The following is a 17,115-nucleotide window of genomic DNA, read 5'->3' as shown; positions in this document are numbered from 1 at the left end:
CATTGAGATATTATTATGCTTTTTATTAATATTGTGCAATAATTATATATTTTAATTTAAAGTTATAGTACTTGTGTATTTTTGCCATTTTATTTTCAAGTTTAACTAAAGGAAAGTAAGAAATGTTGCATTGGCAACTAGATAAAAAAATAAATAAGTTTAAGGTTGTTGTTTTTTTTAAATAGGCCTATATTTGTAGTAACGGAAATGTTTTTATGGTTTTAGTTTTAGTTAACCAGAATTAGAAGTCATTGGTAGGCTAATCAAAACTGATTTGTTACTATCATTATTCAAAATATTTCATTAGGGCGAATATCCTAAATTATGACAAAAGTTGTATTTTGGGGTGAACTATCCTTTAAGATCATTGAGACTTTCCTGATATCAGAAAACTTCATGTGTGGACAGATATAGTAACTAATTCATGAGCCATAAAGGGGGTGGGAAATAATCAATGTAGACATTTTCTGTTAAAAACTTAGCGTTGTGAAACTAATTACGTCGTGATAAGTCAGATTGATCTGATGCGACCACATCAGAGAGGGCCTATTTTCGTGCAGCGTCGCAGTGGCGGTGGTGAGTCGTCTGCGCGGAGGGATATAGCACGGGACTACACCCAGGCGCTGTCTCAGTCCGTCGGCTTTCTTTCCTGCCCGAGCTGAGATTTCATACAAGCCAACGAGCCGGACAGCACAGGAGACGCCAAAACCCTCCATCCGCACGACCCTCGCTAGTCCTTCAGCACGTGTAGCGTTAAATCCACTCCAGTGGGTGTAGTACGTCCTATATATCCTTTCAAATCACAGAAAAATGTCTTGGCAAAGCTACGTGGATAACCTGATGGCCGATGGCAGCTGCCAGGATGCCGCCATTGTTGGCTACACGGACGCCAAATATGTTTGGGCATCGTCAGAGGGGGGTACTTTTAGCGGTATAACGGTAAGTTTTTGCTAGATTAGCACCCGCTGTGAGGTTAACGCTTCGTTTTGATTTAATTTGGGCGGTAATTTGTGTGTTAGGGCGAGCGGACGGATTCGGGTGTTAGCAAGCTAGTCAGCTTTAGCACGCGTGCACGGGGAGCCGGTCTCGTGCCTAGCGCGAGCTAACCATTTCAAGCATATTTTACAATAAAACGAGCTGTTGTTGTCGTGTTTAGCATTAGCAAAACGGCAACGGTACACTTCAACCTCATTTTTTTTCTCTTAAAATTGAAAGAGCGGGAGAGAATTGATGTGTTTCTACTGAATGGGTCGAGGCCCAGATGAAGGCACAGGGCTGTGGCCACGGCCTCTAGTCTTCATTACTCATATCACAATGAACCACTTTATGCTTATCTAAAGAACCTAGTTAAAGTGTAACCGCTGTACAGCCGAACCCATCTAGGAAGCTTCCTTAGCATTTTTGAAGAGTGTTATTGGAAGTAACTTAAACGGGTCTGGCTCTGATTAAATCACACATTTCCTTTTGCATTATTCAGCATTATCGATTTCTACCATATCCAGGCGTTGTGCATTTTATTTTTCTATTTTTTAGGCCCTTTATATGCAGAGATCCCCTCGCTAGATCGGTAGTAAGCCCGGGATTCATTCAGGGATCGGACTTTGTCTGATCAGTCTTGAGATAAGCTGCAGTCTTAGGCCATGAGAGGAGGAAGTTCAGACAGTGGCGCCTGTGCTTCAAGTTTTTTTCCCCTACAGGAACACAAAGATGGCGTCCTGTCGCCTGTGAATACTCACTTTTCCCCGCATCTCACTGTTTGTATTAGAACTGGAATTATGCTATTGTCATAAAAAAAAGTGGTTAAACCTAAACTGCATTTATTAAACTCCTAGAGTGGGTCAGATTGGCTTCACTCATGCTATGCTGGGAGATCAAATGATCCAATCAGGTTTCCCCCAAGGTTCCCTTAAAGTACAGTCCCTATTTGAATTATTTACAGCGGAGACAGTGTAAACCTGCATGATACTAAATCTTAATTGAAGAGTAGACTTTTTAAACTGTCGTCTTTTTTTTCACACTTCATTTTTCAGCCTGATGAAATCGATGTCATTGTTGGCAAAGACCGAGAGGGCTTCTTCACCAGTGGGCTGACTTTAGGGAAAAAGAAGTGCTCTGTGATCAGAGACAGTCTTCCACTGGAAGGGGACTGGACAATGGACATCAGGACAAAGAGTCATAATGGAGAGCCGACATACAATGTTTCCATAGGCAGAGCTGGCAAAGGTAAACTATACATGTCAAATGTTTAATTTAGCCCACAGTTATTTTAGGATCACCCCTGACAGGCTCTTTTATTAATGATTGCCTTTTTATTAGGGTTCTTGTGTAGAACCTTTGTGTCTCAAAGTATTAGTGTAGATTATCCCTGGGAAACAAGCTGTATCTAGTTCCTCACAATATTCATATAGATTTATTTCAATAAAAAGTAATAAGTTTTCCATAGCAATTTTAAAATGAATGACCCTTAATGCTAAGATGTGCCCACTCATACAGTCTGCCTTTGTGGTCCTCTTTTTGAATATAAGAAAAACAGACATGGAAGGTATGGTTTCAAACCAGTGCAGTCTTCTGTCCCCTACCTCTCCTTTTCTGAAAAAACAAAACACACACCCAAGAGCTGGATTTCAGCGCTGTGCATGTACAAGCTTTTCTTGATCTAACCGTTTTCTTAAACCGCGTTTGAGATTTACTTTCTTCTTGTCACTGTTTAATGAATTTGGTACTGGGCTATCAATCATCTGGTTATGCAGTAATCACCCCTCCACACCCTGTTATCTCTGCCTATATTAGATAAATCATCAGGGTGCAAGTTGATTCTCATAGATGCTGATTATTTGCACAATCCTAGAGGTAAAGGTTAGGTTGCTGGTATTAAAGGTATAGTTCATCCAAATATTAAAATCCCTGAAGAAGTTCCAAACCTGTGAGGTTTTTCTTCTGCTGAACACAAAAGATTATATTTTGAAGAATGTCAGTAACCAAACAGTTGATGGACCCCATCATGGGGGAAAAAATACTACGGAAGTCAATGGGGTCCATCAACTGTCTGGTTACCAACATTCTTCAAAATATCTTCCTTTGTGTTTACCAGAAGAAACAAACTCATACAGGTTTGGAACAACTCGAGGGTGAGTAAATGAAGACGGAATGAAACATTTTGGGTGAACTATCCCTTTAAGCCCAGTGTGTTTAGCATGTCCAATAGACAAAATGTATAAATGTGCAGATGTGATCCCATGAAAGTCTCTGAGAGATATCTTGGCAAGGTAACTCCATTTCAAAGGGATTTAGGGGGTGTGGAGTGGAGGGGGGGGGGTCGAAGGTCCTTTGGAATGTGGCAGCGTCAAATTCCTCTTCCTATTTCCTCTTTCCTGTACTCTAAAATGTGTCACTACACAGCTCAAGCAACAAGCTTCAGACCTTCTTATCAAATACTCTGAATCACTTTCCTGTACTTGGTTGCTTTCAATGGTGAAACGCATGTGCATGCAAACACTTCTGATTGCTATTGTGATTCTCTTTCTCCTCTGTTTCATAATGTTCCCTTTTTTTTTCCTTAACCACTGCACTTCTCAACTTTCCCCTTCTCTATTTCTTCTCTTTCAGTCTTGGTTCTTGTAATGGGCAAAGAAGGGGTCCATGGAGGCGGATTGAATAAGAAGGCATACTCAATGGCAAAATACTTGAGGGATTCAGGGTTCTAATGTAATTAAGCTTGTTTAGTTTCACTTGAGGGACAGAAAGAAGAAAGAAGTTTGCTGTTAAGCTTTCTCCTTCAAGCAGTTAATGTCTTGAAAAAATTTAATAGCAATCATGGGAAGAATGGTGATTATATCCTATAATGTCCCCGTGTCATCGGGGGGAAAGACTTTTTTTTTTTTTTTTTTTTTTTTTTTTAAGTTTTTTTTTTTTTTCTTTTTCAGTTTTGTTCATTTGTCGTCTTTTTTTCTTTCCTTATGTACTCCAGTGTTGGTTGTAGTCATGGGAAAGGAAGGTACCCACGGAGGATCGCTCAACAAGAAAGCATTTAGCATGGCTGAGTACCTGAGGAAAGTTGGATACTAAAGCAGCCCCTTCCCATCCATCCACACAGCAGCTCACTTTAATACACCGCACCACACTACCCACCCACCCCTACCCTCATCCTTGCCCCCTTTTGTCAACTTGACAACACTACCAGAAACAGTTAGTAGATGCATTGTTGTCTCTCTCCAAATCTATCTGTCCATTTTTTTTTTTTATGAAGTTTTCCTTTTGTTTAATGCTCCATGTTCTTTAGTTTTCCAAATTCTGACATCTTTTTTGTGCCACAGTAAATCAAGCATGTTGGTTTTATGAAGGTTCAGTCACAAACACTACTGTACATACCATAGCTGTAAAATGAAGAATTGAAGAATTGGACTGCCCAGAATTTGTGTAAATTCACAAGTAAATGAAGTCACTACATTGTCCAATTTTGTTTCCTTAGGCACTGCTAATGAACCAGCTTAAGATAGATTATGCTTCTCGAGTGCTTTGAGTCCTTGCTGAGCTCTCATGGTCTTCCTTGTATACAGCATGTCCAGGATGAAGAAAGTGCATGCATATCTTTTAGGTCAATATCATCGTTTTTCCAATAACTAACTACACCACCGTGTCTCAGCTTTGAGAATGAAGTTAACCAGTCACAGAACACTTTCTTTTTTATTTTATCGGTTTGATCCTGAATTACTTTAGTAAGCACCTCTGCCCCTGCCCTTGTGAACCGCACCACCCTCGCCCCAGCTGTACCTTCTTTAGTTTTAATACCTTATATCAAATGCTTTTGCTGTTGTATTTGGATGTGGTCTTGTAAGTCATTGGTCTAATGTTGGAATATTTTGAGTGTGGTGGCAGATCAGCATTTACAAGGTTTGGGTTAAATTGTTCCCCAAGAGCCTTTGCATCCCGGACTCTGTATGGACATTCCATCACTACAATAGCTCAGGCACTTATAATTGTTGTTTGCCAGCTCCTGTAAAATGTTTTTTCTTTTATGTTTGTCCTTTTTTGTTTCTTTTTTTTTTTAAGACAAAAAGTGCTGCCATCCCAATGTACCTCCTGGTTCTGTCCATTTCACTTTGGGTTCTCCAATAGGACCAATTTTGTGTTGCATCCGAAGGGATTAACAGAATTGCTCCAAACTGTTGTTGTGAAGGATGACTGCTAGCTTCATCTGTTGCTGACTTTATAACACTAAATTTTCAACACCAAGTACACAATGTAACACAAGCTCATTTCTATTAAACACTATTACTGGCTTAACAGTTTGAAATAAAAATCAAGTGTATGATAACTACCTGAGAATTTCTCTCATGAATGTCTTGAATAGATGAAATGGCAGTCTTATTGTTAACATGTCACTTCAAAATTCTTAAACATTTTTGACTTTTAATCTGTTATTTTCAAGAATGAAACCATTTGGAAGTCATTGCCTTGTACACTACTTAATTGCGATGTATCAAACTGTCATAGCACGGTACAAATGCTTCATTAAATAGACAAAAAAAATATATACTGAAGTAAACTGTGTACACTAACCTTTTCTGGGATATGGTGGTATTAGTTGGAAAAAGACCACTAGTCGAAGTCAGTTGTATTGTGGAAACTTGTTAAATAAAGCTGTGTATCCTGTGCCATAATGTAGATCTGATCTGTTGCTACTGTGAGATGGATTTTAACTGCTGCCTTGTGAGGAGTCAATTCTTTAGTGGCACCTTTGGGATATTTGGCATAAATTCAAACTCCAGGGCTTGTGGAAAATGTACAGATTTAAAAAAAAAAAAAAAATTGTCCAATTCTCTCCCTTCTTACATCTGACCAGCTCAACTCAATTTGCGTGAAAGAAAAGAAAAAACAAATGCCATGATTTAACCACCTTGTTTACAGACAGATCAAATAAACCTATTCCAACCAGAAATTTAATTTTGTTCATGTGTTTGTCTTCAAGCATCTTTTTATAAATATGTCGAAAATGAAGTCTACCAAAGACGGTGTAGTGCATGGTAGGTATCGGGAAGGAGATTTCCTGCTTGATTATTTTTTCCTTTCTCTCTTTAAGATTTTCTATTCAATATGTGAACTACTATGTTGATATTAAAGTGAGCACTTGAAGGAAAAATATACTATGCCTCATTGGTTTGTATTTGACATGGATACGCCTGAAGAGGTCGCTATAATCACACGCAACCTCCGGTTTCGCAGACCAGACTAAAATGTAAAGCATCTTGCACTGACACATCTTAAAGGAGAACTCCGGTCAATTTTAACATTGAGCTCATTTTTTTGTAAATTTGGAGTGCTGTCAATACAGAGAACAACGACAAAAATCGGTGTTGCCTACACCGTGTTATCCTCTTTTTAAAATTTGCACCCTGTTGATTTCAATGGGGCAATATTTAAACCTGCTTTTAGCCTCTTAACATCCTTGATGTGTCATTACAAGTGCACATGTCATGTGAGTGATTCCTTCAGAGTGAACACGAGTGAGTCTGACTGCAGTAGATGTGAAAGAAATGGATAAAAATGATGTTATTTAAGCCAGCGCAAATACCTGTATTTACATCCTGTTTTCGGTTGAAGTCCACAGTAGTCGATTGTCGATTTCACGCGCGTGATCATAGGTAACTAAACCTATGCGCGTGAACTCGACAATCGACTACTTTGGACTTCAACCGAAAACAGGGTGTAAATACAGGTATGTGCGCTGGCTTAAATAACATCATTTTTATCCATTTCTTTCACATCTACTGCAGTCAGATTCACTCGTGTTCACTCTGAAGGAATCACATGACCTGTGCACTTGTAATGACACATCAAGGATGTTAAGAGGCTAAAAGCAGGTTTAAATATTGCCCCATTGAAGTCAACAGGGTGCAAATTTTAAAAAGAGGATAACACGGTGTAGGCAACACCGATTTTTGTAGTTGTTCTCTGTATTGACAGCACTCCAAATGTACAAAAAAATGAGCTCAATGTTAAAATTGACCGGAGTTCTTCTTTAAAATATGCCCTTGTTTTGTCTCAAGATTCACACCAGTAATGTTTTTTCTAAGGCAGGTTTATAAAAGATACTAAAGGGATAGTTCACCCAAAAAAACTAATTTCATTATTTACTCTCCCTCAAGTTGTTCCAAACCTGTATGTATTTATTTCTTCTGCTGAACACAAAAGATATTTTGAAGGACTGTATGTATGAAGGGCCCCATTGACTTCCATAGATTTTTTTTTTTCCCATACAATGGAAGTTAAGGGGTTCTTGGGCCTGTTTGGTTGCCCACATTCTTCTAAATATCTTCATTTGTGTTCAGCAAAGAAAAGAAATTCATACAAGTTTGGAATAACATGAGGGTGAGTTTTTTTTTCTTCCAATTTGGGGTGAACCATCCCTTTAAATGTCCACTGTAAAAAATGTCTAACCTCCCCAACTCAATTTTCTAGTGACTGGTCGCATCGAAATTTTTCAGTTGGCCCAAGTGAAATTTTGTAAAATTACATTTACAGAATTTCACTTGGGCCAATTGAAAAATTTTGATGTGACCACAGTCACTAGAAAATTTTGAGTTGGGGAGGTTAGAAATGTTTTACAGTGTCCTAATTGAACTAATACTGACTTAATCAAAGCCCTCTCTGTGGAATCATGCCGGCCTTGGTTTAATTTTATTTCCAGAATTAGCTTGTCTGATGTGAAGAGTTGCAATAGCCTATGTACTACATGTAGGCTACATATAATGTGACTCGCCATCTAGGACTGGCAGAATATAACTAAATGTGCCTACGGTACTCGCACACACATATGATTCACTCTACTTAAGCTTAGACCAGGGGTAGGCAAGGTCAATCCTGCAGAGTTTGGCTCCAACCCTGAAAAAAACTCACCTGCCTCCTGAAGATATTGATTAGTTTGTTCAGGTGTGTTTGATTAGGTTTGGAGCAACTCTGCACGTCGGCTCTTCTGGACCGACGTTGCCTTGCCTACCTCACATGTGATACTCATCCACAACCCTTAATTTCTCTCTCTAGTCTAGGGTGCCTAACAGGTGTCTGATTTGTTGGACGTGCACTAATTGTTGACATAAGATTTTATATATTTCCGGTGCTTGAAAAAAGACGCGTTTTTGCGACGCACTACAGTGGTGTACCGCGGAGTGTGTGCGCAAAATTGTCATGTAGAATGGCGTTTAAAGGGAAACCGATCCTGAATTTTTTTCTGTTTATTTGGCTTAGCTTTATTAAAGTTAGTGGTTTTGTGGTATTTAATGAGGTAAAGAAACCTTTTTCACTGGGCTCTTTTCACAATAATGCACGGACAAAGGAGTCATTTGATCGAGGAGACGAGAAGCCGAAATCTGGAGAACCAGTTGGACGCCTTATCGTTTGGCAAGACCGAGCTCCAAAGTCTCATGGTGATGGTAGTGATCGTTATTCTTCGGATCTCGATCTCGGTCGAGCCGATGACAATGCATACCAGTCAGATGATCCAGGTAAACGATGTACCCGTGATTTATTGAATGCATTTGAGGATTTAAATCACTAAAAATACAGAATAAATGTTTAGCGAATATTTAACAAGAATTTTAGTCCATGACTTTGAAGCTTAGTCATCCAGTCTGGACTCAGACCTGGATTTAAAAAAAAAAAAAAAAAAAAAATTAACTGAACAAAACAAACATGTATAAATGAGTTATAAATTTGTGCAAACTCAATTATTGGATTTGTTTTATTATTAGGCCTATTAGACAATTGACACCCAGAGGCCAGTTGTATAAACAGCCATTATGATAGTAGGCTACTAAATTTTTAGTACTAGTGTGACCAACTTGCAATTAGTCAAGGGGCAATCAGTCTTACTTTTTGGTTTCAAATTAGACCAATCTACGTTTTTATGTAACTGACTTAAAGCAGTTATGAATGATCAGAAAAAGTGATGAATAACTTGAAAGACTAATCTTAGCAGTTTATGCAACCAGCAACTGAATCAATAAAGTCATCTTTTACCCTTAATATATAGGCTACTTATGAACGAGAGTTTAAACCGTGTATGAACTAGCATTGAACATATTGAAAAGAACACACAGGCTACTGTAAGAATGGGCAATGCAATAAAAATGTAGAAAAAAGGTCAATGATAGGATCGAGTCTCAAAGAACTTGATTATTTTTGTTGGTTGCAGTAGGTGCTTCTGAGTATGTGTGCATGTCTGAGTGTTTGTGTGTGCTTGCTGGTTTTGATAGAAAAATGATTGTGTGCATAGCATAAATGTGTTTGGAGTGTGTGGGTGTGTTGCTGTGTATTCATTAATTTCATATTAGTTTTTGCGGTTTTTCACTAAAACTAATGAAAAGCTGAATGATATTTGATGGTCACAACATTGAAAAAATAAAATCATATTAATAATATTAGTAATTGTCCATTGCGATGGATATGTTCCACAGCTCTGAAAGATCTTCAAGTTACTTTGAATATCACTTGATACTATTAAGATTATTATAAATCGAAGAAGGTAAAGGAGCTCCTCTACCTCCTGTCTTGGTGGTTAGCCATGCATGTCTTATGTGATGCCTGAATTTCAATCAGATTAAGTTATGGGCCATACTTTTGTTGTGATTGTTTGATCAGGGACCAATCAGAGACCAAGCAGTATCATATTAAAAAAAAACTTTAAAATCTTAGGCTATAGGTTTAACCAAAAAGTGATGTCCATTCCAATGGTCGCAGGGTCTGAAGGGGTTATTTATTGCACCTTCATGCAAAAGCATTGTTTTTGTTTGCATGGTGTTAAAGTTGGACTTGTCTTCCAGTTTACCCTGTTTGTATCTTCTGTCAAAAGGCGGGATGAAGTTGCAACCTCTTTGGGGACAGGTTTATGGTCTGAACACCCTGTATACTCCAACAGTAGAAAGGCTACTTGATATGAAACCCCAAGTAGATTGTGTTGGAGATTTGATGAAACTGACCGTTCATGGACGAGAGGCTTCTTTTGGATCCAGCTTTCTAATTGATCGAGGTTTGCCTCTCCATTGACACTTGTTTAAGACTTCAAACTTTAGTTTTTTGCTTCCCAAAAATGTATTTTTATCCATTTGTAGGAAGCAATCCACCACTTCCATTTTCACAGTTGCCCTCAGAATGTGGTCATAGATTTCTGAGAACATGGAGAGACTTTGTTTTCATTATACCAAACGATGGATGTTACGTATCACATGAGGTTTGCATTTAGATTTCAATGTAAATAGAATTATAGCTTTTATTATCCCTTCTGACCTTATTCCTTGTTCTTTTCAGAGAGACACTTTTGTTCTTCCCTTACTTTGGTTTGGATTGCCTGTGAAAATTTCTTGTTCCTCACCAACCTCGGCACAGAGAGCTCCAACTGTCTCCTGCTACACGAATGGCATGATTGTGAAGCTGTATAAAGGAGTCTCTGAGAACCTGAAGATCAAAGGTAACAAACAGGTCCATGTTTGTTTGCATAGGTTGATGTGAGTGTTACAGGTCTAAATTTTGTTAATTATGTTTAAACTTAGTAATGAATGAGTGGGAGCCTCTACTGAAAGTGTCAGCTAGATGTGGATACAGCTTGGTGTCACATGCAGAAAGTGTGGTCATCCATGCCCCGTACATGCCATGCACTGAGCCAAAGGTATGCAATATACAGTATTTCACATTTGACTAATTTCAGCCAGTTTCTCATCTTGAATAAACTAATCTGCTGCCTTTTACAGGATGGGATGTTTACTCTCAGCATGGCAATGGAGAGCGAGTTTAATCTGTCCTGTCCAGCATTGTCGCTTAATCTTCCTATGAGTCTGCCTGATCTTGCACCTAAAAATTATACACTGACCTTTATGCCCCAGTCTCTCGTTTCGTCAACAGTCCCTCCCACCACCATTACTACTACCACTAAAACCACTCAGCCAATAAGGGATCCAAGTTTAACGACCTCCACAAGTTCAACAGTTCAGAAGTTGCCTATTCCTCCCCTTCCTTATTACATCCCGGGCCAGCCAAATTTTAAACCTGTTCCTCCTTATTACCCTTTTCTACATTTTCCTCCAAACATACCACCAGAGGCTGTTCCTCAAGATCCCAAAATGATGGGTCTCCCAACTGCTATCACCCAGCAGCCACAAGCACCAGTTTACATAAAACCTCCTCAAACTTGGTACCCTTGGATCCCTAAGCCCAGCTTGGGTCTCACCCCTGTCCCCAGTCTAAATGCAGCTTTGCCATATCCAAGAGAACCCTTGTTGCCTCCTACCAAGGCTCCTAAAACCCCTCTCGCTCCCCTACTAAAACCCACAAGCAGTCCTCAAGATAAGTTGATGTCTGCAATGCCCATTGTCCCTCCTGTGCAATTGGCACCTATGTTTCCTCCCAGAAACTTGGTGTATCCTTTATATCCTGGAAAACCCGGATTTGCTGATCCCTCCTCAACAGTTTTTCCACTAGACCCATACTGGCCTTATTCTCAAAACCAACCAAGACCCTCTAAACCACATGTTCCACCAAAACCAGAGTCTCCACCACCACCTGCCCCTACAAGAAGGGCAGGGCCACAGCTAATGCCTCCTGTTCCTATAAAAGTCCTCCAGAATAATACAGTTTCCACCTCTGGAGCTGTTGCTTCCATATTAACCACATCAGTTAAGGGTCCCTCTAAGAGCCTAGAGTTTAATTTTGCCCCAAGCCCTGATCCTACCCCTTCACTCCCCAAATTTCCTGAAGTTGTTTACACCCCTGCCCCAATAAATGCTTGCCTCACTCCAAATTGTTTGTCACATGCATGTTCTTTTCACTGTCCAACTTTCTGCCCTGGCCCACCTTCAATATCCTACCACCACCACAACCATCACTATTTTGGTTGTCCTCTGTCTAGTTTTGACATTTCTAGTTGGACTAAATTTACAGGTCAAGAACTGTCATCTCCCTTTATATCTGCAGGTTCAACCCCACTTCCTCTTGTTCATGGCATGGGTTATAATTATGGCCCACTTTCTTCACAAGGTGCAATTGTACCACCAGCTTCAGATAGTACAGCAATGCAATATTTGGCAGAGAATCCCACAGTTAAGGGTATCCATGTCTCTCATACTTCAAAGCTGTTGACAGGACCTATTATGAGTCCCTCCATTTTTAGGAAGTTGGAGTCAAATACTGGCTCTTCATGGCCTACAGTGAAACCTGCAAATGTTGCTCCTGTTCTACACCATTTGGGACCTTCTAAGTTGCCTTCTGGACGCTTACAAAATGGACCAGTTGCTGAGTCTGTTGTCTATTCAAACCAAAGCCCAAAACCTGCAGTTTACCAGGCTGAGAGGGAACAGTATGTTCCCCCATGGGGACATCACACGCAGCCAATGTCAGTTGCTCCAAATAATGTTCCCTTTTTTGAGAAAATGGTCCAATCTGACATTTCTTCAAAACCTACAGCTCATGGCAAAAATGTGCATATGAATCCCTGGTATCAAGCTACTTATTCAAATGCTAAGGTCCCAATATCTGACTCTCCAACAAAAGACTCATTCAGCCAGATGTCATTTCCTCAGCCATCCAATAATCACAAATCATTTGAGCCCTCAACCACGCCACCTCAACCAGAGCAAACTAGTGGTGGTAATCTTCCAGTAATGAACCCTCAGCAGTATAACTCTCAAAGTGGAGAATCTGTGGTTCCTGTTTTTATGGGCACATATTGGGTTCCTGCTGTTCAATCTAACTAGGATGCATTACTCCCCAACGATCACTTAGATGGTAAGTGAATCAGTTCTGTGAACAAAATGGTACAGCATAACTACTGTTGAAGGTGTGTGTATATAAAATATACTTTTTTTTTTTTTTTTTGAACACATTATATTTTAAGGGTTATGAGGCATCCATCCACAGTAGACCAAGGAATTCGGAGAGCTGGAAACAACACTAACTAATAAAACTGTTTAAGTGACAAAACTGTTATTGGTTTTTCTTTAAAGAATGTCTGTCCTGCATTGCCTGTTTAGTTAAATGTACAATTTGTATGGAGTTCATTTGAGTCTTTATTGATTAGAGTTTTTCATCCTCATGTTCACTTGATTTGTGCTAAATGCAGGATGTCACAATAGTATACAGCCTGCAGTTAATTTAGCATCACTCACTTGGAACAAGAAGTGTTTGTTGGGTGGGTGGGCTGTCTAATCCAGTTCATGCAGAATCCCCTTCCAGCAGAGTTTAGGTCTAGCCCTAATTAAACATACCAGAGCCAGCTAATCAAGGTCTTCAAGATTTGTGCTTTGGAGCTAAACTCTGCTATATATATATATATATATATATATATATATATATATATATATATATAGAAAAAATATCCTGTGTCCATGCCACCATTACCAGAATTCCAAAAGTAAACTTGATTTGATCAAGTCAACAGGTGAGCTAGTTATAGTAAGAATCATTACTTGTACATACTTCCACTTGCCCTACAGTGTTCAGCTGTTTCATTGTAAAATGACTGGTAATTTTAACTCCCAAACAATGAGAAACCTTACACCATACAAACTCAAGATGAGACTGTTTATCAAAAATGTGAAGCGCAAAATCCCTTTGGAAATGCAGCATTTATAACAAACAGAGAATCTCTGTCCCACTTATGTCATTGTCATCGATATTTAATGACATCTTGTCAAGGTAAACATTTTATTACAGCACCACAGAATAACAGGAATATCCTTGAATTGTTTTTCTTAACAAGAAGGCTAGTTTTGTTTATACATGTACCGTTTAAGTTTGGTGGCATTCTCAAAACTCAACAGGACAAGTCTGGAGACCAAAACAAGTGTGACTTAATCTTATCTACAGTAGTCAACATTTGAAGTGGATCAAAAACGTTTATCAAAGTTATCCTAAGACAAGAACGGGTATTGTTCAAAATTCATGTATAACTTTGATGAAAGGTTTTGATCAAATTCAAAGGATGACTACTTTATGGCTTGGTTCATGAAATGGGAACAAGTCAGAAATGTTTCTTTTTTCCTGGACAGATCGGAGGGAGGAGGATTTTTGGCATTACTGTTGCATCTAATGCTGGCACTATTGCTGCATCTACTGTTGGCCCTTCTGGTGCAGAAATCTCCCTCTTTACAACAGGAGCTTCCTTTGGCGGCACAACCACCACTACCTCAGCTGATTCAGCAGATTCTGCAGAGAGCAAGCCGCTTGCCGCAGGGTCATGAAGTGCTGTCAGCTTGTGATGTCTGAGGTCATGGATGGAGGGGTGATGGATGGGTCCAAAGGTGTGTGCATGCAGAAGTTTTTGGATTCGCACTGTGGCATTGCTCGCCGGGTCAACAGTTTGGGTCTGTCATGAAAAAGAAAATAGGTCTATTTAAATTCCTCTAATCTCTGCTTCGGGGGGGAGTAAGTGAAACCGATTTTATGTTTTGGTGTCACACATGGAACATAAATTACACACTTCACACTTTTTTTCTTTTCTTTAATCATTTGTCATGTCTACAAGAAAAATGCTTCACTAAAACTTTAACTAAAATTATATATATATATATATATATATATATATATATATATATATATATACATGTTATTAAAAAGTCTCAATTATACAAAAATAACATTAGATTAAAGGCAGCCATTGAATTGACAAGTGTAAAATAAAGAGGTATTTACTGGGCCGATGATTTTGCAGTCAACATCATTCAGATTGGCAGAACCTTCAGCATGACAGAGGCCATGAATCTAAAAATAGCCACAAATATGGATTAGACACTTTGAAGTCAACATGAAAGACTGTTCAACCCATTTTGCTTCAGTAATCTGATGTGATTTCTGAGCAAAACAGGATATTCAACAAGAAAGACATGTAGGACGAGACTTTTATCTGTGGGATTTGACTGGATCATGAAAAGAGGGCATGAAGAATAGAGCCAGGCAGTTGGACTAAGTGGGATTTGAAAAGAGGGCTTGGTGAAATCATCTGAAAAGTAAAGTCGCTTCAAAGGTGGAGCACCAATGTCTTATGCACAATAGATCAGGAAGGTCATTTCTGGCTTCATGTTGACTTTTAATACAAACATTTACACCTGCCAGCTGAACACTAGCCAAACTCTCTCTCTCTCAAGATATTTAAATATTCTTACAGCAACAGTGTGATTCTGAGGGAAGCATATATCATCATCATAACTCGTGCAGTTAGTCCCAATAATGGCATATTCTGCAAAGTATTTGGGTCCACCGCTGACAATCTGAAAAAAGTAGAAAACAGTACCATATTATCTATAGGGAGCTTTATTTTCCAATAATAATTTCTAATATTCCATTTACATTACCTGGGATGCCATTCGTCCAATTTCAAGGAGTGCAAACTTAGTGTTTAGCGTATTGTTTTTATTGAAACTATCTAAAGAGTTTTCAATGAGTTGGAGGCCATCTGTGTCATTAAATGGAACGAGGCTAGGGCAGCCTAGGCATTCTTCCTCTGATTCTAGATACAACAACAAAAACAAAGGGTAACAGCTTTTGTTTTAACAATGATTTTTTGTGTGTGTGTGTGTGTCCTCTTACCTGTTTCGGTTTTACACTTGAATGCCACAACAGACAGACCTTGAGTTGTATTTGTCAGGGCAAAATCACAATCTGCCTCAACAGCCTAGACGAGGATCAGGTCCTTTTAGATAAATGCAGTATACAACATATTTACAATAAAGTTAACTGAACAGATCTCACCACAGTATGCTTTTGTCTGACTGGACACAGGCTCACTGGTGTTGGATCCAAGACGTGACATGTAGTTTCCAGCAAGTCCAACTCCAGAAAATACATGTCTGCGTGACCTGGCTACAAAGAGACTTTTAAATCTTAAAACCCTATTGATACCTGTAATGTGTGGATTGATGATATTGACATCCCAGAAAATATCATGCAACTGCACAGGTCTCTTATTCTTAAAAAAGCTCAGTGGATCATGATCATCCATTGGCTTACCTTGGAGAGGATCTTGATTTTATCAATTTGATTCAGGACAAATTTGTAACCGTGGGTGTGCTGAGCGTTGAGGAAATCCTGTGCCACCAGAGCCGCTGCTTCAGCCTCCGGGGAATCACAGGGAGGAAAGCTGAAAGTGGGCATCATCCCCTGTGCCCATGAGCCCATTACCAGGAGCCCAAGAACAGCCGCTGTAACCAAGAGCTGCATGCTGAACAGCAATAACCTGAACTCCTGTATCAAAGGCAATATGCAGATAGAAGGTGGTAGAGTTTGGTTTGTTGTGTATATATATATATATAGGCTGTACTTTAGTCTTGACGACATTCCGACTTCTGTTACATAAATGACACCAGTGAACCATCTTTGAGTGCCAATATAAACATAACTGTGCAATTCGAGTGGGTGTTCAAATTAAAGTTTGGTTTGGGGAAGCAGGGGTGCTTTTAAACTTTGACCATGTCCTTGGTGATAAAACTCACATGACTGAAGTCAGTCCAGTCAGCTTCGCATCCAGTCATTCTTCAGTTGTGTTTTTTTGGAATGAATCCACACCACATTTAAAAAATATAACCAGAAAAGCAAAAGCCTTCTGTTTGACTCACTTTTTTGCAAAAGTTTAAATGTCAGATTTCAAGCATTTTTAAAAAGATGCCTTCAGTGTGTTTTTTGCTGTTTCTGGTGCTTATCGAACACCCAGCAATGAAAAGCAAACATAACTTAATGTAAACTTGTTTTTCTGAAGTGCCTCTATTTGCCTGAGTATTGCGGAAATCCAGTTCAACTACCAGCGGTCAGCAATATGAGGGATGCTTGCAAACACTTTGATCCAGAGTGAGTAGAAGATTTACTAATGATTTACATGTTATTTAATGGCCCTTCAATGTTGGCCCTTCATTTCCTTTTAAGAAAGATCTTCAAACCATTACCAGTCTCTGTTAATCTCCGTGATATTCTGGTCTCAAAAAAATAAAAAAATAAAAATAACAGCCATTCAACAATCAACACAGACATTTAAATACTTGTTTGAAATATATGTTTGAAACCTGTTGTCAATCTCGGATTCATAAGCAAAACCAAAACTATAATATACACAGCTGCTGCATAGAAACAACTAAATATTGA

General features: G+C 39.0%; 3 protein-coding genes across 4 annotated transcripts; 2 read left to right on the top strand and 1 right to left on the bottom strand.

The window, feature by feature from the left end:
• Nucleotides 1-594: 594 nt before the first annotated feature.
• On the top strand, nt 595-5,770 carry pfn2a (profilin 2a). Of its 2 annotated transcripts, none has more exons than XM_079875869.1 (3): nt 595-939; nt 2,031-2,223; nt 3,968-5,770. In XM_079875869.1, the coding sequence occupies exons 1-3, from the start codon at nt 811-813 to the stop codon at nt 4,063-4,065; spliced, it is 420 nt and encodes a 139-aa protein (XP_079731995.1). In that variant the 5' UTR covers nt 595-810; the 3' UTR covers nt 4,066-5,770. The 2 variants fall into 2 exon arrangements, with proteins under 2 accessions (XP_079731995.1, XP_079731996.1); XM_079875870.1 differs by having other exon boundaries at nt 3,607-5,770.
• A 2,328-nt stretch (nt 5,771-8,098) lies between these two features.
• LOC307161242 (uncharacterized protein) lies at nt 8,099-12,960 on the top strand. Its single transcript, XM_079875864.1, has 7 exons — nt 8,099-8,501; nt 9,848-10,024; nt 10,107-10,225; nt 10,303-10,462; nt 10,545-10,660; nt 10,743-12,771; nt 12,881-12,960. The coding sequence occupies exons 1-6, from the start codon at nt 8,192-8,194 to the stop codon at nt 12,738-12,740; spliced, it is 2,880 nt and encodes a 959-aa protein (XP_079731990.1). The 5' UTR covers nt 8,099-8,191; the 3' UTR covers nt 12,741-12,771; nt 12,881-12,960.
• Nucleotides 12,961-13,640: 680 nt separating this feature from the next.
• Nucleotides 13,641-16,339, bottom strand: ahsg2 (alpha-2-HS-glycoprotein 2). The gene is made up of 7 exons (XM_079875212.1): nt 15,991-16,339; nt 15,733-15,843; nt 15,571-15,655; nt 15,336-15,490; nt 15,147-15,251; nt 14,677-14,745; nt 13,641-14,350 (listed from the first exon to the last, which is right to left on the bottom strand). Exons 1-7 carry the CDS (start codon nt 16,315-16,317, stop codon nt 14,006-14,008), a joined length of 1,197 nt encoding a protein of 398 aa, XP_079731338.1. The 5' UTR covers nt 16,318-16,339; the 3' UTR covers nt 13,641-14,005.
• Between the last annotated feature and the right edge of the window lie 776 nt (nt 16,340-17,115).

This window comes from Squalius cephalus, assembly GCF_949319135.1.
Source record: "Squalius cephalus genome assembly, chromosome: 7".
Taxonomy (NCBI): domain Eukaryota; kingdom Metazoa; phylum Chordata; class Actinopteri; order Cypriniformes; family Leuciscidae; genus Squalius; species Squalius cephalus.
This window is presented reverse-complemented; position numbering and strand designations above follow the sequence as displayed.